This window comes from Patiria miniata, unplaced genomic scaffold, assembly GCF_015706575.1.
Source record: "Patiria miniata isolate m_02_andy unplaced genomic scaffold, ASM1570657v1 HiC_scaffold_13, whole genome shotgun sequence".
Classification (NCBI taxonomy): Eukaryota; Metazoa; Echinodermata; class Asteroidea; order Valvatida; family Asterinidae; genus Patiria; species Patiria miniata.
In genome coordinates this window covers 13,421,739-13,446,568 of record NW_024037051.1, presented here as the reverse complement: position 1 = coordinate 13,446,568, position 24,830 = coordinate 13,421,739, and the positions used below count along the sequence as shown (strand labels likewise).

Below are 24,830 nucleotides of genomic sequence, written 5' to 3'. Positions count from 1 at the left end.
TGATCGTCTCCCAGTCGACAGGCAAACAAACAAAACTTTTCCTTTTGTTGAGAACCTTTATAAGGCGAAGAGGTGGAGAGTTTTAGGCATACAGCCGCTTGAGCTGACCACCACACCGAACCTCCGGAAGACCAATCGATAAAAGTCGACTGCGACCCATCACTGTGCACCGTTATACCCTGCGAGAGCATTCATCCGTACAGCCTTGAAGACACGACCGATATAATCCCGTGTTGACATATTGTTTACAATGTTGACATATTTTTTTAAAATGTTGACATATATTTTTTAAATGTTGACATAAGTTTTTGAAATGTTGACATATATTTTTTTAAATGTTGACATATATTTTTTAAATGTTGACATACGTTTTTGAAATGTTGACATATATTTTTTAAACTGTTGACATACGTTTTTGAAATGTTGACATATATTTTTTAAATGTTGACATACGTTTTTGAAATGTTGACATATTGTTTACAATGTTGACATATTTTTTAAAATGTTGACATACTGTTTTAAAATGTTGACATACTGTTTTAAAATGTTGACATATATTTTACAATGTTGACATACTTTTCAAAAAAGTTGTGATGTATTTCATAATGTTGGCAGTTGCCGCGCAGGGTTGAATAAATTCCGCTCTGGCGTGCCTTACACCGTAGACCGTTATCCGATATAGTTAATAGTCTAATCTTGTCGTGACCTTGCCGTAAATATTTCGAAGGACACCAGTAGCCCCGAGTGGGAGGAGTGGGACTTGACAGACAGCGATCTGGAGTCTCTGCAGCGTACGGCCGATGAGTATTTTAACGATCAACCCGGCTGCTCTTTCTGGAGTTCCCCCGATCCTGACGAAAATCAGTTGCGTGAGATTGAACGCATTGAAAACGAAGCTAACCAACCGGTAAGTACATATGCAATTTAAGTTGAGTGAAACAGTCATTGTAATGGTTTTGTCTAATTGTATACACGCATCGAAATAACACATTTTTCCGAGCATGATTTATTAAACATATCTTGTTGAAATGCTGTTAAAGTGTTGAACAATCTAATGAATCGTAAATTTCGAGACTGATTTGTGATTTATGATTATATGTCAGATTCATGCCGCAGTTGGACGGTTCTTATCCATGACCCCGCCTCACCAGCAACGAGGACACGCAATGTCTTCACCCAGCCCTTCGACCGTGTTCGTCCCCGATACCCCTCCACATTTGCAGGGAGAGGGAGACCAAGGAGCGAGGGTCGCATATCCCACCGGCGACTCGGACATTCCCATCATACCTGAAACCCCTCCTCAACTGCAAGGAAAGAAAAGCCGTTTTCTGTCAAAAACAACGACATCTCCAAGCCCGGAGTTCGTCAGATGTTTAGAAGAAATGGAAGATCAACAAGACATCAAACAGGTAAATAATTTGCTTCTCTTTAAATATAAGCGTTTGTTATGTATTCTCTTACTTTGTGTACATATTTCACTGTACATATATTCAGATAGAAAAAGTCTAAATTATTTGTGATATTGTTTGTTAATCTTTATTTAATTTTATTTACTTATTTAATTTTTATTTATTTGTTTATTTTATTTGTATTTATTTTATTATTATTATTATTTTAATGTTATTAACATCATCTGGTAACATATACTCATGGTTGTATTTGTTTCTTTTTTTTTTGTTTACTAATCAGGATCCATCGCAGGTTGGTGGAGGTCAGGCAGACCCCGTCAGCGGGAAAGATCAATCCTCGAATTGTACGGTGTGTGACAAGTTCTTCGCCCGGAGAGACATCCTGGAGAGGCACGTCGCTACCAAGCACAAGACCAGTCTATATTCGTGCGCAACCTGTGGGAAAACGTTCAGCCGGATGGATTCCTTGAGACGGCACTCAAGATTACATCGAAATGTTGCCAGACCCGACGAACTTGTTGCTCAGCCCACTGAAGGTACATCGGTCGCCCCTCCGCAACCGCTAAAACCAACTCCACGTGATGATTCAGCCAAGATAAAATGCCCCAAATGCTACAAAACTTTCACGAGAAAGGACAACATGAAACGCCACCTAAAAGCCCGTCACCAACAACAGCTTGATCCCTCTCATCAGCAACGACCCGGTCCGTCTCACCATGAACAACCCGGCCCCTCCAACGGACAACGAGCCGGCCCTTCCAACGGACCACGAGCAGGCCCGTCTGATCACCATGAACAACCCGGCCCCTCCACTGGACAACGAGCCGGCCCCTCCAATGGACAACGACCCGGTCCGTCTCACCACGAACAGCCCGGCCCGTCTCATCAACAACAGCCCGGCCCAGTACCACCATTGAGTGACGATCCACTGCATTTCCCAGAGGGATATGCTGTCGAGGCAGACGATAACAACGTACAGCTACTGTACAGGAGGATGTGGGGAAACATCAGAACTCTACACCTTCGGAATCGTGCCGTGCAAGACGTTTACAACTTTAGGATGGGAAGCCTGACGTCCGAAGAAGCACGCCCATCCCTTCCCGGTGTCCCCTTGGATCATGCCCTTCGTGCCATCTTTCGAAGTTTAACCTATCGCGCCAAGGTAAACATTTCCTTTGGACTTGTGTTGAGTAATGTAGAGACGGGCGAATATCGGTATTTCCACCCTAGTCACAACAACGCCAGATTCTTTGATTCCCCCGCCTCCATCATGTCAGAGGCAGACATTGAACACTTTATAGAAAAGGTCAAAGAGGCCGATATTTATGAATGTGGCCGTTTACAAAGACCTGACACAAAATGGATAGTGGCTGCAGTGACGAACATGACTGTCTTCGTCAACAAGCAACCGGGAATGTACATCGGCACTCCTCCTCAGCGGCTTCCTCCGTACATCGCCAACAACCAGGGTGTGTTGGGTGACTTGGGTCTTATCAAAAATCGACACACCGGTGGAGCTTACAGCGACAACTACTGCTTTTTCCGCTGTCTGGCCCCATCGCGGCGCCAGTGAAAGACATCTGGAAAGACCAGCCCGCGCCCTGGTTGAAATGTACGAACAGCGTACGGGTAAAGACGCTACGGACGGAGTGACGCTCGATGATCTGCCCACCCTAGAGACAATGTTCGAGGTAAACGTTCAGGTATATGAACTAACCCAAGTAAAAGTCGCCAGAGATGAAAACGATGAAACGGAGGAAAACCAGACCCAAGTTTCTGCACTGTTAACGAGGCGGTCTCAGCGCCGTTATCAAGAAACAATGAATATCAATTTATACGAGAGACATTTCTCTTTCATTAACAACATGGACCGGTACAGTGGCACGTATACCTGTTCCAAGTGCCGGCGTGCATTTCGCAAATCATCTAATCTGGTGAGGCATCTTCCAACATGCGACGTTAACGTCAAGCATCGCTTCCCGGGAGGAAGTTTCCAGCTCCCAGCTTCCATCTTTGATACACTCAACGATGGAGGCGTAGATGTGGACAGAAACCTATATTATTTTCCATATTGGGCCACGTACGATTTCGAATGTTATTTTCCACGTACCTACCAACCGGCGCAGAAGGCTTCCTTGACCCTGACCAACGTCCACGAGCTGCTGAGCGTCAGCGTTTCCAGCAACGTGCCGGGCTACGAGGAGCCGCGATGTTTTGTCACCGGCGGCAACTCTGCAGAATTAGTCAATAACATGGTGGAGTATTTACAAGCCATCAGCGAAACCTCGTACGCCATTCTCATGGAGCAGTTTGAATCCGTCTTTGAGCGGATAGATGAGATAATCGAACGCAATAAGGACCGAGCACCGGGAAAGGACAAGGCACACAAACTAGAAAGCGCTAAGAAGAAGCTCGAGGAGTATCTGCAAGAGTTGCCGGTGTTGGGCTTTAATTCAGGGCGGTATGATATCAACGTCGTCAAGAAATATCTGTACACCGCATTGGAGGCTTTTTCCTCGCTGAACTTTGTGATTCGAAGGACTGGTTCGTATATGGCCCTCTCCACCTCAAGCCTGAAGTTTCTGGACATCACAAACTATTTGGCTCCGGGGTACAGTTACGCCAAATTTCTGAAGGCGTATGACTGTCCCCAAACTAAAGGTTTCTTTCCTTACGAGTGGTTGGATGATTTAACCAAACTTAATCATCCGGCACTTACTCCCCACGAGGCCTTCTACAGTCGACTTAATGGCAGCAATATTACAGTGGCTGATTACGAGTACTGTCAACGTGTATGGCGGGATCTTGGCATGTCAACCGTGCGTAACTTTCTCGTATGGTACAATAACCTGGATGTTGTTCCATTTGTCCAGGCTGTCGAGAAGATGTTTTCTTTTTACAAGGAGAGAAATATGAATATGCTGAAGTCTGCAATCTCAGTTCCTGGTCTGTCCCTTCAATATCTTTTTCTGACAATGCCGAGAGAGGTCTTCTTCACGCTCTTCGACGAAGCCAACAAAGACCTTCACTACACCATCAAGAAAAACATCGCAGGTGGGCCGTCCATTGTCTTCCATCGGTATCATGAGAAGGGAAAGACAGCGGAATCGGGTGGTGGTGGGTGGAATCGACCATCAGTGGCAAAATCAGATGCTTCTAAAAAAATCCAGATGTAAAGTTTCCACAAAAAAAGCTGTTGAAAAGAGCCCAATGTTGAACTTTACTGAGTCTGAGGTCTATCGAGGGGACCATCCTTATTTCAACTCCCGGAGATTCACTGACAGTCTCTATTTTTCTTTTTAAGAAAGTCGAAATAGCTGAAGAGGGAGGTGAGAATCTATATGTGCCCAGATACAAAGAGTAGAAATCTACGCGTCTGCCTTTTGAAAATACACAATTGCGGTGTTCATTGTTGCGTAATGATCCGCCTAGCACACGACTGTTTTGCACATTAGGCTGTGTTAAGCAGCTTCCTAACAAACCAAACATACTGGGCTCATTATATTGACTTGTTTTTACCCATTAAGGTGAAGCAAATGGACCCAGTAATCTTCCTGGCGCGTTTGCTCACCTATAAAGACAACTTTTCTCGGTTTAAGGAAAATTCTAAGGTAACGAAATGGCCGAGTGGTTACGATTCGTCGTCCACGGTTAGCGGGGTCCCGGGTTCGAATCCCGCTGGTGTCTTTTTGGTTTTTAACGTATGAGTTCAATTATTCACTATAAGAGATTTAATTTCCTGTCGTAAAGTACCAACAGTACCTTAGCTTAATCGGTAAGCACTGCTGCTGGTACTGTCCGCGAGTTCCAGGTTGGCGCCTTCGTACAGGTTCAGGGCATGTGGTCCACTCGGAGGATCAGGGCTTAGGGGCCGCCCTGTTCCTCCCTTAGCTCTTTGCTTTTACATGGTGCCTGGCTCACCGGGGTTATATGGATGGATAGGGAAGGAAGTGTGTATTGGTCGGGGACGCCGAGACCCCGGAAGAGAACTAAGGGATCGGCTGGGGCATTGTTATGGCTCAGACCGATCCCTGAAAGCTTGACTAGCACATAACTTTTTGATTTTTTTACCCTCTATCTTTTATACTTTGGTTTAGTTTGATATCTACAGCTGCTCGGCAGGTCTACGGGTAGTATCAAAATTGAAACAAAGGTGTATCTCATAAATCAATGAATATTTCATAATTGACTATAATCAAAACGGAGTTTCGTTTGATCAATTTGACTATCATTATATAATGACGCGATTGCCAATTGACGTAAGAAACGCCATAAATTATACCGGGAAAGAATAAAGATGTACATTGTAATATAAATATTATTTATACATCTTTCAAATAACGTGTAAGCATTCCAAACAATACAGTAATTCGCCATAGTAATAGAATGGTATATAATAGCACGATCAATGCGTCTCTATTAAATTTAAAAAAATATATAATTTAGGTCCCTATGTGTGAAATATTCTTTGATGTACTATGAGCATTTCATACAATGAGTTAATTCGCAAAATATAGCAACAACAACAAAAGAGAAAGGAAAAAGAGAAAATTCCTTTACCCTAAAAACTGGAAAAATAATTTGTTTTAAAAAAGTCAAATGGGACACTTCATGTATTGATTTAACAGTTTGCAAGGGGTTAACCTTACATTTTAGCAAAATTGGGAAAACCAGATATTTCTGGAAAATCTCAAATTGTGAGGGGTGAACCTTGTATTTTTAGCGAAATTGGGCGAAATCAGATATTTCTAGAAAATTTCAGATTGTAAGGGGTTAACCTTGCTTTTTTAGTGATATTTGGCAAAATAAGATGTGAATGAAAAATTTCAAATTGTAAATGGTTAACCTTGCTTTTTTAGTTAAATTGGGCAAATTTAAATGTTTATGAAAAATTTCCAATTGTCAGTGGTTAACTTTGCATTTTTTAGCAAAATAGGGCAAAATCAGGTATTTATGGAAAATTTCAGATTGTAAGGGGTTAACTTTGCAGTTTTAGCAAAATTGGGCAAAATGTATGAAAAATCAAAAATTGTAAGGGGTTAACCTTTCTGGAAAATTGCAGATTGAAAGGGGTAACCTTGCTTTTTTAAGCGAAATTCGGAAAAATCAGATGTTTCTTGAAAATTGCAGATTGTAAGGGGTTAACGTGGCATTTTTAGCATAACTGGGCAATATCAGATCTTTCTGGAAAATTTCAGATTGTAACGGGTTAACCTTGCTTTTTTTTAAATGATATTTGGCAAAATAAGATGTGAATGAAAAATTTCAAATTGTAAGGGGTTAACCTTGCTTTTTTAGTGATATTTTGCAAAATAAGATGTGAATCAAAAATTTCAAATTGTAAGGGGTTCACCTTGCATTTTTAGCAAAATTGGGAAAAATCAGATTTGTATGAAAAATCAAAAATTGTAAGAGGTTAACCCTTGCCCAATTAAGGCAAAATCAGATGTTTCTGGAAAATTGCAGATTGAAAGAGGTTAACCTTGCATTTTTAGCAAAACTCGGCAATATCAGATTGTTATGAAAAATCTCAAATTGTAAGGGGTGAACCTTGCATTTTTAGCAAAATTGGGCAAAATCAGATGTTTCTGAAAAATTTCAGATGTAAGGGGGTTAACCTTGCTTTTTTAGTAAAATTGGGCAAATTTTAATGTGCATAAAAAATTTCAAATTGTTAGGGGTTAACCTTGCATTTTTTAGCAAAATACGGCAAAACCAGGTGTTCATGAAAAATTTCAGGGTTCACCTTGCATTTTTAGCAAAATTGGGAAAAATCAGATTTGTATGAAAAATCAAAAATTGTAAGGGGTTAACCTTTGCCAAATTAGGGCAAAATCAGATGTTTCTGGAAAATTGCAGATTGAAAGGGGTTAACCTTGCATTTTTCGCAAAACTGGGCAATATCAGATTTTTATGAAAAATCTCAAATTGTAAGGGGTGAGCATATTAGCAAAATTGGGCAAAATCAGATGTTTCTGAAAACAATTCCGATGTAAGGAATTAACCTTACTTTTTTCTTTAGAGAAATGTGGTTAAAATTAGATGTTTATGAAAAATTTCAAATCGTAAGGGGTTAAGATTGCATTTTTTTTTTAGCAAAATAGGGCAAAATCAGATGTTTATCGAAACTTTCAAATTGTAAGGGGTTAACCTTACATTTTAGGAAAAATCAGATGTTTCTGGGAAATTTCAGATGTAAGAGATTATCCTTGCTTTTTTAGTGAAATTTGGCAAAGTTAGATGTTTATGAAAAATATCAAATTGTAAGGGGTGAACCTTGTATTTTTAGCGAAATTGGGCAAAATCAGATATTTCGGGAAAATTTCAGATTGTAAGGGGTTAACCTTGCTTTTTTAGTGAAATTTGGCAAAATAAGATGTGAATGAAAAATATCAAATTGTAAGGGGTGAACCTTGCATTTTTTAGCAAAATAGGGCAAAATGAAAAATGTCAGATTGTAAGGGGTTAACCCTGCATTTTTAGCAAAATTGGGAAAAATCAGATTTGTATGAAAAATCCAAAATTGTCAGAGGTTAACCATTGCCAAATTAGGGCAAAATCAGATGTTTCTGGAAAATTGCAGATTGAAAGGGGTTAACCTTGCATTTTAAGCAAAATTGGGCAAAATGAGATTTTTATGAAAAATCTTAAATTGTAAGGGGTGAGCATATAAGCAAAATTGGGCAATATCAGATTTTTATGAAAAATCTCAAATTGTAAGGGGTGAGCATATTAGCAAAATTGGGCAAAATCAGATATTTCTGAAAAAAAATTGAAAAATATCAAATTGTAAGGGGTGAACTTTGTATTTTTAGCGAAATTGGGCAAAATCAGATCTTTCTGGAAAATTTTAGATTGTAAGGGGTTAACCTTGCTTTTTAGTGATATTTGGCAAAATAAGATGTGAATGAAAAATATCAAATTGTAAGGGGTGAACCTTGCATTTTTTTGGCAAAATAGGGCAAAATCAAGTGTTTATGAAAAATGTCAGATTGTAAGGGGTTAACCCTGCATTTTTAGCAAAATTGGGAAAAATCAGATTTGTATGAAAAATCAAAAATTGTCAGAGGTTAACCTTTGCCCAATTAGGGCAAATCAGATGTTTCTGGAAAATTGCAGATTGAAAGGGGTTAACCTGGCGTTTTTAGCAAAACTAGGCAATATCAGATTTTTATGAAAAATCTCAAATTGTAAATCTGATGTTTCTGGAAAATTGCAGACTGTAAGGGATTAACTTTCTTTTTGAATAAGATTGGGATAAATTAGATGTTTATGAAAAAATTCACATTGTATGGGGTTAACCTTGCATTTTCCTTTTTAGTAAAATAGGGTAGAATCAGATGGTTTTGGAAAATTGCAGATTGTGAGGGTGAACCCTCTATATTTAGCAAAATTTGTCAAAATCAGATTTGTATGAAAAATCTAAAATTTGTAACGTATTAACCTTGCTTTTTTAGCAAAATTTGGTGCATATTTTACTAAAATGGGGCTAAATGAGATGCTTCTGAAAAATTCAAGATGTAAAATTGGGAAAAATTAGATGTTTATGAAAAAAAATCAAATTGTTAACCTTGCATTTTTTTTTAGCAAAATCGGGAAAAATGAGATGTTTCTGGAAAATTGCAGATTGTAGGGGGCTAGATGTTTATGAAACATTTCAAATTGTAAGGGGTGAACATTGCATATTTAAGCGAAATTGGGCAAAATCAAATGTTTCCGAAAAATTTCAGATGTAAGGGATTAACCTTGCTTTTTAAGTGAAATTTTGCAAATTTAGAAGTTATGAAAAATTTCAAATTGAAAGGGGTTAACCTCGCATTTTTTTTAAAGCGAAAATGGGGAAAAATTCAAACGTTTCTGGAAAATTGCAAGAGATTGTAAGGGGTTAACCTTACTTTTTGAATAAGATTGGGAAAAATTAGATGTTCATGAAAAAAATTCAAATTGTACGGGGTTAACCTTGCATTTTTTTTAGCAAAATAGGACACAATCAGATGATTCTGGAAAATTGCAGATGGTTAGGGCGTAACCTTGTATTTCTAGCAAAATTGTGCAAAAAGAAATGTTTATGAAAAATTTTAAATTGTAAGAGGTGTACGTTGTATATTTAGTAAAATTTGGCAAAATCAGATTTGTATGAAAAATCTAAAATGGTAAGGGGTTAACCTTCCTTTATCCCCGCATGCTACCGAAGACACAAGAGACCGGAATCAGAGGCTGCACACTCAGCATTCTTTGTTACCTGTGGCCTGAGCAGCCGTTTATTCAATATGCCAAACATCATGTTCCCGCCCGAAGCTGATAGCGCAGAACTGCAAATATATTTGGCAATAACGTAAACGGTTGTTCCCGCCCGAAGCTGATAGCGCAGAACTGCGATTAAACATAGCAATAAAAACACAGATTGTTCAGCAATATTCTCACAGATAGTTCCCGCCCGAAGCTGATAGCGCAGAACTGCAAATACATGTATACATAGCAACAATACCACAGATTGTTCAGCAATATTCTCTCAGATAGTTCCCGCCCGAAGCTGATAGCGCAGAACTGCAATTACATGTATACAAAGCAACAATACCACCGATTGTTCAGCATTATTCTCACAGATTGTTCCCGCCCGAAGCTGATAGCACAGAACAGCAATTAGCAATAATATCACAGATTGATAAGCAATATATTATCACAGATTGTTCCCGCCCGAAGCTGATAGCGCAGAACTGCAATTATACTTAGCAAGTATAGTTAAAACAATCTTGTCAAAGTCTGCTCCCCTCCAAAGCTTGATAGCAAACCGCAATTATAAGCAATACAGTACTGATACTGTTAATTCCGGTCCGAACTGGTGACGCGGAACTGCAATTGCCATGAGCAAGATAATTAAGATGCAAAACCAGAATCAGTACTAGTACACAATGCAACCGTCATTATCTGAGTATACAAATACCACGAGCCATATAATAAGAAACAATTAATAATCCATTAAACCACCTCAGAATGGCCAACTATTAAAAGCAATATCTTAATACCAAAAGCAATATTTGTGTGGCCGTGTTTCGGCTTAAGTTTGTTTGCGATATTGCTCAAATAATGATATATAAACTTCAAGTGTAACTGATGTATAAATCAATCAACAAACTAGGTAATAGTACAGACTGCCTTTTGTGATTAATCCCGTAATCATCTTGTGCCTGAACCGACAAAAACAGGGGTCAAGTGCTTTGCCCGCAAAATCCCTGAAGCATCATAAAAAGAGAATAAAATGGCCAAAATCTGAGGCCTATTTGTGGTCTCGGAATGGAATTCCCGCTAAACTTCAACTCTGTCAGTGATAATGCCGCTTCTAAGAAAGGCGAAAACCCCCTCAAAACCACTGAGGGAAAAAAGGGGGAAATTCCTTTCTGGCTCCGCTAAAAATGGCAACCGAGTACTTCAAATTCAAAATTACTGCGTCAAACACTCTAGAATCGGCAAAATCACGCAAACAAATTAAGCAATCCGAAAACATCAAATTTGACAATGGCAATGTTTAAGCGGAATATGTGCAAAAAGGTGGCTACGAACGGGGAGGAGGAGGGATTTTTTCAGCAAGACAAAACTTCTTTGCAAGACCTGACCGCGCGGCTGCTCAAGCAAAAGTGACCGTGTGCTCGAACTTTCAGTTACCAGTTCAATAAAAGTGAACTAGTTCAAGCACTTAAATCATTGTGGCCACAAGGGGAGTGACCTGGAATGGCTAACCTTCCAACCAGCCCTGTCAACGGTCCAGCGGTGATAAATTATTTGAAGCTTCAATTCCATTTGCCTCAAATCGATTATCCCCGCATGCTACCGAATACACAAGAGACCGGAATCAGAGGCTGCACACTCAGCATTCTTTGTTACCTGTGGCCTGAGCAGCCGTTTATTCAATATGCCAAACATCATGTTCCCGCCCGAAGCTGATAGCGCAGAACTGCAATTAAACATAGCAATAAAAACACAGATTGTTCAGCAATATTCTCACAGATAGTTCCCGCCCGAAGCTGATAGCGCAGAACTGCAAATACATGTATACATAGCAACAATACCACAGATTGTTCAGCAATATTCTCACAGATAGTTCCCGCCCGAAGCTGATAGCGCAGAACTGCAATTACATGTATACAAAGCAACAATACCACAGATTGTTCAGCATTATTCTCACAGATTGTTCCCGCCCGAAGCTGATAGCGCAGAACAGCAATTAGCAATAATATCACAGATTGATAAGCAATATATTATCACAGATTGTTCCCGCCCGAAGCTGATAGCGCAGAACTGCAATTATACTTAGCAAGTATAGTTAAAACAATCTTGTCAAAGTCTGCTCCCCTCCAAAGCTTGATAGCAAAACCGCAATTATAAGCAAAACAGTACTGACACTGTTAGTTCCGGTCCAAATCTGGTGACGCGGAACTCTGCAATAAGCCATGAGCAACATAATTAAAAAGCAAATACCATCATCAATAATGATACACAATGCAACCGTCATTAGGTATACAATTACCACGAGCAATATAATTAGAAGCAATTAATAGTCAATTAAACCATATCGCAAGGGCCAACTATTAAAAGCAATATCTTAATACCAAAAGCAATAGTTATGTGGCCGTGTTTCGGCCTAAGCTTGCTAGCGATATTGCTCAAATAATGACAGATAAACTTCAAGTGTAACTTATGAATATATCAATCAGCAAAATAGGTAAGAGAATACAGACTGCATGCCTTTTGCGATTAATCCCTTAAACATCTTGTGCCTGAATTACCGACAAAGGCAGGGGTCAAGGGCTTTGCCCCCCAAATCCCAGAAGCATCATAAATAATGAATAAAGTGGCCAATATCTGAGGCCTATTTGCGGTCTTGGAATGCAATTCCCGCCAAACGGACATGCTGCGGGACGGAGTTTCGCAACATGACCGCCGCCAAATAGGCTCAGGTCGTATGCAACCGAGGATAAATAGACATAATCATGTAAAGCAATACGCAAATAGTGTTTAGCATCGGTTACCCAAAATAAATGAGCAACCTTCATCGGTCAGGTGAACCTCATCTGTGGGGTGCTGCGGAGTGGTCCAAAGAATACGGTGTTCGACTCGTGTGCCGTGGTACATGGGTTCGAATCCTGACCGTGGGAACACGGTGCTTGTGCTCTTAAGCAAGGCACGTTACCGTTATCGCTTCGCCTTTCGGATGGGACGTAAGCCGTAGGTTCCGTCTGTTGTGAAACGCACATTAAAGAAACTAGTAACACCTATCGCTAAGACTCGGTTACTAAGAGAAGGGGTTTTTCCCGGTGTTTCTGTCAGTGGCTGCAATATGCGCTGCATCACCTTGTAAACCCTGAAAGGTGCTACACAATGGGTCTTATATTTCTCATAAACTTGAATTACCTTCCTGTAATAACTGACATAATGTCCAGCACCTTGAGTATACCTTAATGTTGGTAGATACCTGGCTATATAAGACTCCGGCAATATCATTGTTAATATTAATATCTGTCTGATCATATACTCCAACGACGAATTGGAGGCAGCCAAAAATTAATGACTCCCTATATGCATTCCAGAACAGGGAATTATATGCGTAATGAGCGAAAGTCTAACGGCGGAATGCCTATAAGCGCATTTCGGTACACTGTTATGTAGGTGATGCTTGGCAGAATTTTGGAAAAGAAAATAATGAAATAGGAAAGTGTCACCGTGGTCTTGCCTGTTGTCATAGATACGCTAGCCCGCCGTGAGTTTCCAGAGTTGCTTGTGTTTACCAAGCCGAAGTCATTGGAGCCGACCTGTAACACTGCACTATGAAGGCAGGCAATGACGAAGCCGCAGACCATGCCTAGTGCATCCATAAAAATTCAATGTACTCGGTCATCCGCATTGTGTGCCGGCTGTTGCAATGGAGGCTCTCTCCCAAGGGCGATGACCCTGCCACCCGCGCAAAACCAGTTCAAGAAAGCGTCTCCATGCTCCATCCATGGAGATGCTTTTTACAGCTACATGCTCCTTTTCATAGCTCCATGCGCCAACTTCCCCAATCGGCCTGTCAGGTGGCGAATCTCGTGAAAACAGAAAAGGAAAAGTTGAAAACTCGTTGTTTGCCCCAGAGCGGGACGGCAAACGCGCCTGCTGCAGGCGCAACTGAAAATCATAATCTCGCCAGGCATAGCCAACACGTCAGAATGCGGCAGAGCGGATGGTTATTGCCTATAACAGCAAATGACGAGCATGCGAAAAGGGTGTCGCCACAAATAAACCGAAGCAAAAAACTAGAAAGGCAGATGTCAACTACTCGAATGATGTTAAACGGGGAGTTTGCTTATAATGAGGACAAATCAGCCAAGCCGGCGACTCAACGTAAAACAGTATTACTCAAAGAATCATCAGTAAACTCGAACCATGTACATGTACATGAAGTGACTGCAAAAGTGCGCCGAACCCTACACACTCCCTTTGCCAAATTATTACCTGCAAATTAAGGGAGACTCCAAACCGCAGATCATCACATACACTAGTTAAAGTGGCATCAATGGCAAAAGAGGAAAGAAGCAGTTGAATCAGCTATGTAGGGGCCGAAGTTCCGAGCAATGGGAACTTGTAACCCACTAATTCAGGAGTAAGTTCGACATGAATGGACTTACCGCACACCAAAGTTGTCATATAGACGAGTTCACTCCAGGCCGACCGAAGCATGGTGAATGGCGCAGCTAGCAGACGGTCAATAAGGATGCCGCTCCCCAGTCCCACGGTACACAAAGGGACCGCGGAACTTGCAACGTCCGTTGACTACGCCTCGTTTCCCGTGTCCCACCTGATGAACTCCCACGTCAACCGGTGGCTGGGACTGGAACCTGCCGGGCGGACAATCGAGGCTGTCGCCGCCTTCACTTCACCCCCATCGACCGGCCAAGAGGCAGCTCGCCAAACAAAAATATCAACTGGAATTTTTTCAGCAAGACAAAACTTTCTTGCAAGACCTAACTGCGTGGCTGCTCAAGCAAAAGTGACCGTGTGCTCGAACTTTCAGTTACAGTCCAATTACAGTGAACTAGTTCATTCACTTAAATCATTGTGGCCAGAAGGGGAGTGACCTGGAATGGCTAACCTTCCAACCAGCCCTGTCAACGGTCCAGCGGTGATAAATTATTTGAAGCTTCAATTCCATTTGCCTCGAATCGATTATCCTTGCTTTTTTAGTGAAATTTGGCAAAGTTAGATGTTTATGAAAAATTTCAAATTATAAGGGGTTAACCTTGCATTTTTTAAGCAAAATTGGGGAACAAATCTGATGTTTCTGGAAAATTGCAGATTATAAGGGGTTAACCTTGCTTTTTGAATAAGATTGGGAAAAATTAGATGTTCATGAAAAAAATTCAAATTGTAAGGGGTTAACCTTGCATTTTGTTTTAGCTAAAAAGGACACAATCAGATGATTCTGGAAAATTGCAGACTGTTAGGGCTTAACCCTGTATTTCTAGCAAAATTGGGCAAAAAGAAATGTTTTGAAAAATTTTAAATTGTAAGAGGTGTACGTTGTATATTTAGTAAAATTTGTCAAAATCAGATTTGTATGAAAAATCTAAAATGGTAATGGTGCTTTTTTAGCAAAATTTGGAGCATATTTTACTAAAATTGGGCAAAATCAGATGCTTCTAAAAAAATCCAGATGTAAAGTTTCCACAAAAAAAGCTGTTGAAAAGAGCCCAATGTTGAACTTTACTGAGTCTGAGGTCTATCGAGGGGACCATCCTTATTTCAACTCCCGGAGATTCGTTGACAGTCTCTATTTTTCTTTTTAAGAAAGTCGAAATAGCTGAAGAGGGAGGTGAGAATCTATATGTGCCCAGATACAAAGAGTAGAAATCTACGCGTCTGCCTTTTGAAAATACACAATTGCGGTGTTCATTGTTGCGTAATGATCCGCCTAGCACACGACTTTTTTGCACATTAGGTTGTGTTATGCAGCTTCCTAACAAACCAAACACACTGGGCTCATTATATCGACTTGTTTTTACCCATTAAGGTAAAGCAAATTGACCCAGTAATCTTCCTGGCGCGTTTGCTCACCTATAAAAACAACTTTTCTCAGTTTAAGGAAAATTCTAAGGTAACGAAATGGCCGAGTGGTTACGATTCGTCGTCCACGGTTAGCGGGGTCCCGGGTTCGAATCCCGCTGGTGTCTTTTTGGTTTTTAACGTATGAGTTCAATTATTCACTATAAGAGATTTAATTTCCTGTCGTAAAGTACCAACAGTACCTTAGCTTAATCGGTAAGCACTGCTGCTGGTACTGTCCGCGAGTTCCAGGTTGGCGCCTTCGTACAGGTTCAGGGCATGTGGTCCACTCGGAGGATCAGGGCTTAGGGGCCGCCCTGTTCCTCCCTTAGCTCTTTGCTTTTACATGGTGCCTGGCCCTCCGGGGTTATATGGATGGATAGGGAAGGAAGTGTGTATTGGTCGGGGACGCCGAGACCCCGGAAGAGAACTAAGGGATCGGCTGGGGCATTGTTATGGCTCAGACCGATCCCTGAAAGCTTGACTAGCACATAACTTTTTGATTTTTTTACCCTCTATCTTTTATACTTTGGTTAAGATTGATATCTACAGCTGCTCGGCAGGTCTACGGGTAGTATCAAAATTGAAACAAAGGTGTATGTCATAAATCAATGAATATTTCATAATTGACTATAATCAAAACGGAGTTTCGTTTGATCAATTTGACTATCATTATATAATGACGCGATTGCCAATTGACGTAAGAAACGCCATAAATTATACCGGGAAAGAATAAAGATGTACATTGTAATATAAATATTATTTATACATCTTTCAAATAACGTGTCTTTAATTGTGAGCATTCCAAACAATACAGTAATTCGCAATAGTAATAGAATGGTATATGATAGCACGATCAATGCGTCTCTATTAAATTTAAAAAAATATAATTTAGGCCCCTATGTGTGAAATATTCTTTGATGTACTATGAGCATTCCATACAATGAGTTAATTCGCAAAATATAGCAACAACAACAAAAGAGAAAGGAAAAAGAGAAAATTCCTTTACCCTAAAAACTGGAAAAATAATTTGTTTTAAAAAAGTCAAATGGGACACTTCATGTATTGATTTAACAGTTTGCAAGGGGTTAACCTTACATTTTAGCAAAATTGGGAAAAATCAGATGTTTCTGGAAAACATCAAATTGTAAGGGGTGAACCTTGTATTTTTAGCGAAATTGGGCAAAATCAGATCTTTCTGGAAAATTTCAGATTGTAAGGGGTTAACCTTGCTTTTTTAGTGATATTTGGCAAAATAAGATGTGAATGAAAAATTTCAAATTGTAAATGGTTAACCTTGCTTTTTTAGTTAAATTGGGCAAATTTAAAGTTTATGAAAAATTTCAAATTGTCAGTGGTTAACCTTGCATTTTTTAGCAAAATGGGGCAAAATCAGGTGTTTATGGAAAATTTCAGATTGTAAGGGGTTAACTTTGCAGTTTTAGCAAAATTGGGCAAAATCAGATTTGTATGAAAAATCAAAAATTGTAAGCCTAAGGGTTAACCTTTCTGGAAAATTGCAGATTGAAAGGGCTTAATCTTGCTTTTTTAAGCGAAATTCGGAAAAATCAGATGTTTCTTGAAAATTGCAGATTGTAAGGGGTTAACTTGTCATTTTTAGCATAACTGGGCAATATCAGATTGATATAAAAAATCTCAAATTGTAAGGGGTGGATCTTGTATTTTTAGCAAAATTGGGCAGAATCAGATCTTTCTGGAAAATTTCAGATTGTAAGGGGTTAACCTTGCTTTTTTAGTGATATTTGGCAAAATAAGATGTGAATGAAAAATTTCAAATTGTAAGGGGTTCACCTTGCATTTTTAGCAAAATTGTGAAAAATCAGATTTGTATGAAAAATCCAAAATTGTAAGAGGTTAACCCTTGCCCAATTAAGGCAAAATCAGATGTTTCTGGAAAATTGCAGATTGAAAGAGGTTAACCCGGCATTTTTAGCAAAACTGGGCAATATCAGATTTTCATGAAAAATCTCAAATTGTTAGGGGTTAACCTTGCTTTTTTTAGCAAAATACGGCAAAACCAGGTGTTCATGAAAAATTACAGATTGTAAAGGTTTCACCTTGCATTTTTAGCAAAATTGGGAAAAATCAGATTTGTATGAAAAATCAAAAATTTTAAGGGGTTAACCTTTGCCAAATTAGGGCAAAATCAGATGTTTCTGGAAAATTGCAGATTGAAAGGGGTTAACCTTGCATTTTAAGCAAATTGGGCAAAATGAGATTTTTATGAAAAATCTCAAATTGTAAGGGGTGAGCATATTAGCAAAATTGGGCAAAATCAGATGTTTCTGAAAAAAATTCCGATGTAAGGAATTAACCTTACTTTTTTCTTTAGTGAAATGTGCAAATGTAACCTTGCTTTTTTTAGCAAAATACGGCAAAACCAGGTGTTCATGAAAAATTACAGATTGTAAAGGTTTCACCTTGCATTTTTAGCAAAATTGGGAAAAATCAAAAATTTTAAGGGGTTAACCTTTGCCAAATTAGGGCAAAATCAGATGTTTCTGGAAAATTGCAGATTGAAAGGGGTTAAAATGAGATTTTTATGAAAAATCTCAAATTGTAAATCTGATGTTTCTGAAAAAAATTCCGATGTAAGGAATTAACCTTACTTTTTTCTTTAGTGAAATGTGGTAAAAATTAGATGTTTATGAAAAATTTCAAATTGTAAGGGGTTAAGATTGCATTTTTTTTTAGCAAAATAGGGCAAAATCAGATGTTATGGAAACTTTCAAATTGTAAGGGGTTAACCTTACATTTTAGGAAAAATCAGATGTTTCTGGGAAATTTCAGATGTAAGGGATTATCCTTGCTTTTTTAGTGAAATTTGGCAAAGTTAGATGTTTATGAAAAATATCAAATTGTAAGGGGTGAACCTTGTATTTTTAGCGAAATTGGGCAAAATCAGATCTTTCTGGAAAATTTCAGATTGTAAGGGGTTAACCTTGCTTTTTTAGTGATATTTGGCAAAATAAGATGTGAATGAAAAATCTCAAATTGTAAGGGGTGAACCTTGCATTTTTTAGCAAAATAGGGCAAAATCAAGTGTTTATGAAAAACGTCAGATTGTAAGGGGTTAACCTTGCATTTTTAGCAAAATTGGGAAAAATCAGATTTGTATGAAAAATCCAAAATTGTAAGAGGTTAACCTTTGCCCAATTAGGGCAAAATCAGATGTTTCTGGAAAATTGCAGATTGAAAGGGGTTAACCCGGCATTTTTAGCAAAACAAGGCAATATCAGATTTTTATGAAAAATCTCAAATTGTAAATCTGATGTTTCTGGAAAATTGCAGACTCTAAGGGATTAACTTTCTTTTTGAATAAGATTGGGAAAAATTAGATGTTTATGAAAAAATTCACATTGTGACCTTACATTTTCCTTTTTAGTAAAATAGGGTAGAATCAGATGTTTCTGGAAAATTGCAGATTGTGAGGGTGAACCTTCTATATTTAGCAAAATTTGTCAAAATCAGATTTGTATGAAAAATCTAAAATTTGTAACGTATAAACCTTGCTTTTTTAGCAAAATTTGGTGCATATTTTACTAAAATGGGGCAAAATCAGATGCTTCTGAAAAATTCCAGATGTAAAATTGGGAAAAATTAGATGTTTATGAAAAAAAATCAAATTGTAAGGGTTAACCTTGCATTTTTTTTAGCAAAATCGGGAAAAATCAGATGTTTCTGGAAAATTGCAGATTGTAGGGGGCTAGATGTTTATGAAACATTTCAAATTGTATGAGGTGAACCTTGTATTTTTAGCGGAAACTGTACATCTGGATTTTTTAGAAGCATCTGATTTTGCCCAATTTTAGTAAAATATGCTCCAAATTTTGCTTAAAAAGCAAGGTTAACCCCTTACCATTTTCGATTTTTCATATAAATCTAATTTTGTCAAATTTTACTAAATATACAAGGTACACCTCTTAAAATTTAAAATTTTTCATAAACATTTCTTTTTGCCCAATTTTGCTAGAAATACAAGGTTAAGCCCTAACAATCTGCAATTTTCCAGAACCATCTGACAAATCTAATTTTTCCCAATCTCATTCAAAAAGCAAGGTTAACCCCTTACAATCTGCAATTTTCCCAATTTCGCTTAAAAAATGCAAGGTTAACTCCTTATGATTTGAAATTATTCATCAACATCTAACTTTGCCAAATTTCACTAAAAAAGCAAGGATAATCCCTTACCTCTGAAATTTTCCAAAAACATCTGATTTTGCCCAATTTTGCTAAAATGCAAGGGTAACCCCTTACATCTGAAATTTTCAGAAAGATCTGATTTTGCCCAATTTCGCTAAAAATACAAGGTTCACCCCTTACAATTTGAGATTTTTCATAAAAATCTGATATTGCCCAGTTTAGCTTAAAATGCCAGGTTAACCCCTTTCAATCTGCAATTTCCAGAAACATCTGATTTTGCCCTAATTGGGCAAAGGTTAACCTCTGACAATTTTGGATTTTTCATACAAATCTGATTTTTCCAAATTTTGCTAAAAATGCAAGGTGAACCACTTACAATTTGAAATCTTTCATTCACATCTTATTTTGCCAAATTTTACTAAATATACAAGGTACACCTCTTACAATTTAAAAGTTTTCATAAACATTTCTTTTGCCCAATTTTGCTAGAAATACAAGGTTAAGCCCTAACAATCTGCAATTTTCCAGAATCATCTGACAATTTTAATTTTTTTCATGAACATCTAATTTTTCACAATCTTATTCAAAAAGCAAGGTTAACCCCTTACAATCTGCAATTTTCCCAATTTCGCTTAAAAAATGCAAGGTTAACTCCTTATGATTTGAAATTTTTCATAAACATCTAACTTTGCCAAATTTCACTAAAAAAGCAAGGATAATCCCTTACATCTGAAATTTTCCAGAAATATCTGATTTTGCCCTAATTTGGCAAAAGTTAACCCCTTACAATTTTGGATTTTTCATACAAATCTGATTTTTCCCAATTTTGCTAAAAATGCAAGGTGAACCCTTTACAATCTGAAATTTTTCATGAACACCTGGTTTTGCCGTATTTTGCTAAAAAATGCAAGGTTAACCCCTAACAATTTGACATTTTTCATGCACATTAAAATTTGCCCAATTTTTCTAAAAAAGCAAGGTTAACCCCCTTACATCTGAAATTTTCAGAAAGATCTGATTTTGCCCAATTTCGCTAAAAATACAAGGTTCACCCCTTACAATTTGAGATTTTTCATAAAAATCTGATATTGCCGAGTATTGCTAAAAATGCCAGGTTAACCCCTTTCAATCTGCGATTTTCCAGAAACATCTGATTTTGCCCTAATTGGGCAAAGGTTAACCTCTTACAATTTTGGATTTTTCATACAAATTTGATTTTTTCCAATTTTGCTAAAAATGCAAGGTGAACCCCTTACAATTTGAAATTTTTGATTCACATCTTATTTTGCCAAATATCACTAAAAAAGCAAGGTTAACCCCTTACAATCTGAAATTTTTCAGAAAGATCTGATTTTGCCTAATTTCGCTAAAAATACAAGGTTCACCCCTTACAATTTGAGATTTTTCATAAAAATCTGATATTGCCCAGTTTAGCTTAAAATACCAGGTTAACCCCTTTCAATCTGCAATTTTCCAGAAACATCTGATTTTGCCCTAATTGGGCAAAGGTTAACCTCTGACAATTTTGGATTTTTCATACAAATCTGATTTTTCCAAATTTTGCTAAAAATGCAAGGTGAACCACTTACAATTTGAAATCTTTCATTCACATCTTATTTTGCCAAATTTTACTAAATATACAAGGTACACCTCTTACAATTTAAAAGTTTTCATAAACATTTCTTTTGCCCAATTTTGCTAGAAATACAAGGTTAAGCCCTAACAATCTGCAATTTTCCAGAATCATCTGACAATTTTAATTTTTTTCATGAACATCTAATTTTTCACAATCTTATTCAAAAAGCAAGGTTAACCCCTTACAATCTGCAATTTTCCCAATTTCGCTTAAAAAATGCAAGGTTAACTCCTTATGATTTGAAATTTTTCATAAACATCTAACTTTGCCAAATTTCACTAAAAAAGCAAGGATAATCCCTTACATCTGAAATTTTCCAGAAATATCTGATTTTGCCCTAATTTGGCAAAAGTTAACCCCTTACAATTTTGGATTTTTCATACAAATCTGATTTTTCCCAATTTTGCTAAAAATGCAAGTTGAACTCTTTACAATCTGAAATTTTTCATGAACACCTGGTTTTGCCGTATTTTGCTAAAAAATGCAAGGTTAACCCCTAACAATTTGAAATTTTTCATGCACATTAAAATTTGCCCAATTTTTCTAAAAAAGCAAGGTTAACCCCCTTACATCTGAAATTTTCAGAAAGATCTGATTTTGCCCAATTTCGCTAAAAATACAAGGTTCACCCCTTACAATTTGAGATTTTTCATAAAAATCTGATTTTGCCGAGTATTGCTAAAAATGCCAGGTTAACCCCTTTCAATCTGCGATTTTCCAGAAACATCTGATTTTGCCCTAATTGGGCAAAGGTTAACCTCTTACAATTTTGGATTTTTCATACAAATCTGATTTTTTCCAATTTTGCTAAAAATGCAAGGTGAACCCCTTACAATTTGAAATTTTTGATTCACATCTTATTTTGCCAAATATCACTAAAAAAGCAAGGTTAACCCCTTACAATCTGAAATTTTTCAGAAAGATCTGATTTTGCCCAGTTTAGCTTAAAATGCCAGGTAAACCCCTTTCAATCTGCAATTTTCCAGAAACATCTGATTTTGCCCTAATTGGGCAAAGGTTAACCTCTGACAATTTTGGATTTTTCATACAAATCTGATTTTTCCAAATTTTGCTAAAAATGCAAGGTGAACCACTTACAATTTGAAATCTTTCATTCACATCTTATTTTGCCAAATTTTACTAAATATACAAGGTACACCTCTTACAATTTAAAAGTTTTCATAAACATTTCTTTTGCCCAATTTTGCTAGAAATACAAGGTTAAGCCCTAACAATCTGCAATTTTCCAGAATCATCTGACAATTTTAATTTTTTTCATGAACATCTAATTTTTCACAATCTTATTCAAAAAGCAAGGTTAACCCCTTACAATCTGCAATTTTCCCAATTTCGCTTAAAAAATGCAAGGTTAACTCCTTTTGATTTGAAATTTTTCATAAACATCTAACTTTGCCAAATTTCACTAAAAAAGCAAGGATAATCCCTTACATCTGAAATTTTCCAGAAACATCTGATTTTGCCCAATTTTGCTAAAATGCAAGGGTAACCCATTACAATTTGGAATTTTCCATAAACATCCGATTTTCCCCTATTTTGCTAAAAAAAATGCAAGCTGAACCCCTTACAATTTTAATTTTTTCATAAACATCTAATTTTTACCAAATTTCACGAAAGAAAAGTAAGGTTAATTCCTTGCATCGGAATTTTTTTCAGAAACATCTGATTTTGCCCAATTTTGCTAATATATGTTAGGTTCACCCCTTACAATTTCAGATTTTTCATAAAATCTCATTTTGCCAAATTTTGCTTCAAATGCAAGGTTAACCCCTTTCAATCTGCAATTTTCCAAAAATATCTGATTTTGCCCTAATTTGGCAAAGGTTGACCCCTTACAATTTTTGATTTTTCATACAAATCTGATTTTTCCCAATTTTGCTAAAAATGCAAGGTGAACCCTTTACAATCTTAATTTTTTTATGAACACCTGGTTTTGCCGTATTTTGCTAAAAAATGCAAGGTTAACCCCTAACAATTTGAAATTTTTCATGCACATTAAAATTTGCCCAATTTTACTAAAAAAACAAGGTTAACCCCCTTACATCTGAAATTTTTCAGAAAGATCTGATTTTGCCCAATTTCGCTAAAAATACAAGGTTCACCCCTTACAATTTGAGATTTTCATAAAAATCTGATATTGCCGAGTATTGCTAAAAATGCCAGGTTAACCCCTTTCAATCTGCAATTTTCCAGAAACATCTGATTTTGCCCTAATTGGGCAAAGGTTAACCTCTTACAATTTCGGATTTTTCATACAAATTTGATTTTTTCCAATTTTGCTAAAAATGCAAGGTGAACCCCTTACAATTTGAAATTTTTGATTCACATCGTATTTTGCCAAATATCACAGTAAAAAGGGCGCGCCACATAAATAGTGGTCTCGATAATTATCCACCAACAAACTCGTTTTGGGGACAACAACTCCAGAAATACAAAATGTTTTAAATTGAATATTCGTCTAGTGATTTGCCGTTATGTTTAACATTACGAGATTTAATTTCATAAGAAACCGTCAAGCAATGAAACAATATTGACCGTAACAATACAGTCTTTTAAGCGCGACTAATGCAATCCGAATGAAAATCAATGTGTATTTTCGCATGTGTAAAACACTACATTGTTACAATCATATTATTTTTATCGTTGGAGTGTTTCTCATGATATTCAATACCCCTCTGTTATACATCGTTGAAAATAATTGCACGAAATTTCAGTTTAATACATTTTGGATTTCTTGAGTTGTTGATCGGAAAACGAGTTGTTATTGTTGTTCAATAGTGCAGCATCCGCACCAATATTTCTTTTATTTAATAGAGGGCGCGCCACATAAATAGTGGTCTCGATAATTATCTACCACCAAACTCGTTTGGGGGACAACAACTCCAGAAATACAAAATGTTTTAAATTGAATTTTCGTCTAGTGATTTGCCATTATGTTTAACATTACGAGATTTAATTTCATAAGAAACCGTCAAACAATGAAGCAATATTGACCGTAACAATACAGTCTTTTAAGCGTTACAAATGCAATCCCAATGAAAATCAGTGTGTATTTTTCGCGGGTTTAACACTTCAATGTTAATATCAGATTATTTTTATCGTCAAACGGTTTCTCATTATATTCAATACCCCTCTGTTATACATCGTTGAAAATAATTGCACGAAATTTCAGTTTAATACATCTTGTATTTCTTGAGTTGTTGATCGGAAAACGAGTTGTTATTTTTGTTCAATAGTGCAGCATCCGCACCAATATTTCTTTTATTTAATAGAGGGCGCGCCACATAAATAGTGGTCTCGATAATTATCCACCACCAAACTCGTTTGGAGGACAACAACTCCAAAAATACAAAATGTTTGAAATTGAATTTTCGTCTTGTGATTTGTCATTATGTTTAACGTTACGAAATTTAATTTCATAAGAAACCGTCAAACAATGAAGCAATATTGACCATAACAATACAGTCTTTTAAGCGCGACAAATGCAATCCGAATAAAAATCATTGTGTATTTTTCGAGTGTAAAACACT

At 37.3% G+C, this 24,830-nt stretch overlaps 1 protein-coding gene across 1 annotated transcript; it reads left to right on the top strand.

Moving 5' to 3' along the window:
• The first annotated feature begins 577 nt into the window (after positions 1-577).
• On the top strand, positions 578-2,982 carry LOC119721597 (zinc finger protein 524-like). The gene is made up of 3 exons (XM_038191677.1): positions 578-907; positions 1,104-1,409; positions 1,690-2,982. The coding sequence occupies exons 2-3, from the start codon at positions 1,134-1,136 to the stop codon at positions 2,980-2,982; spliced, it is 1,569 nt and encodes a 522-aa protein (XP_038047605.1). The 5' UTR covers positions 578-907; positions 1,104-1,133.
• The last annotated feature ends 21,848 nt before the right edge of the window (positions 2,983-24,830 follow it).

Bases quoted from the DNA above. Each gene is read 5' to 3' on its own strand.
- LOC119721597 (XM_038191677.1), top strand. From the start codon at position 1,134: ATGACCCCGCCTCACCAGCAACGAGGACACGCAATGTCTTCACCCAGC. The intron at 1,410-1,689 runs GTAAATAATTTG...TTTACTAATCAG, and splicing joins ATCAACAAGACATCAAACAG to GATCCATCGCAGGTTGGTGG.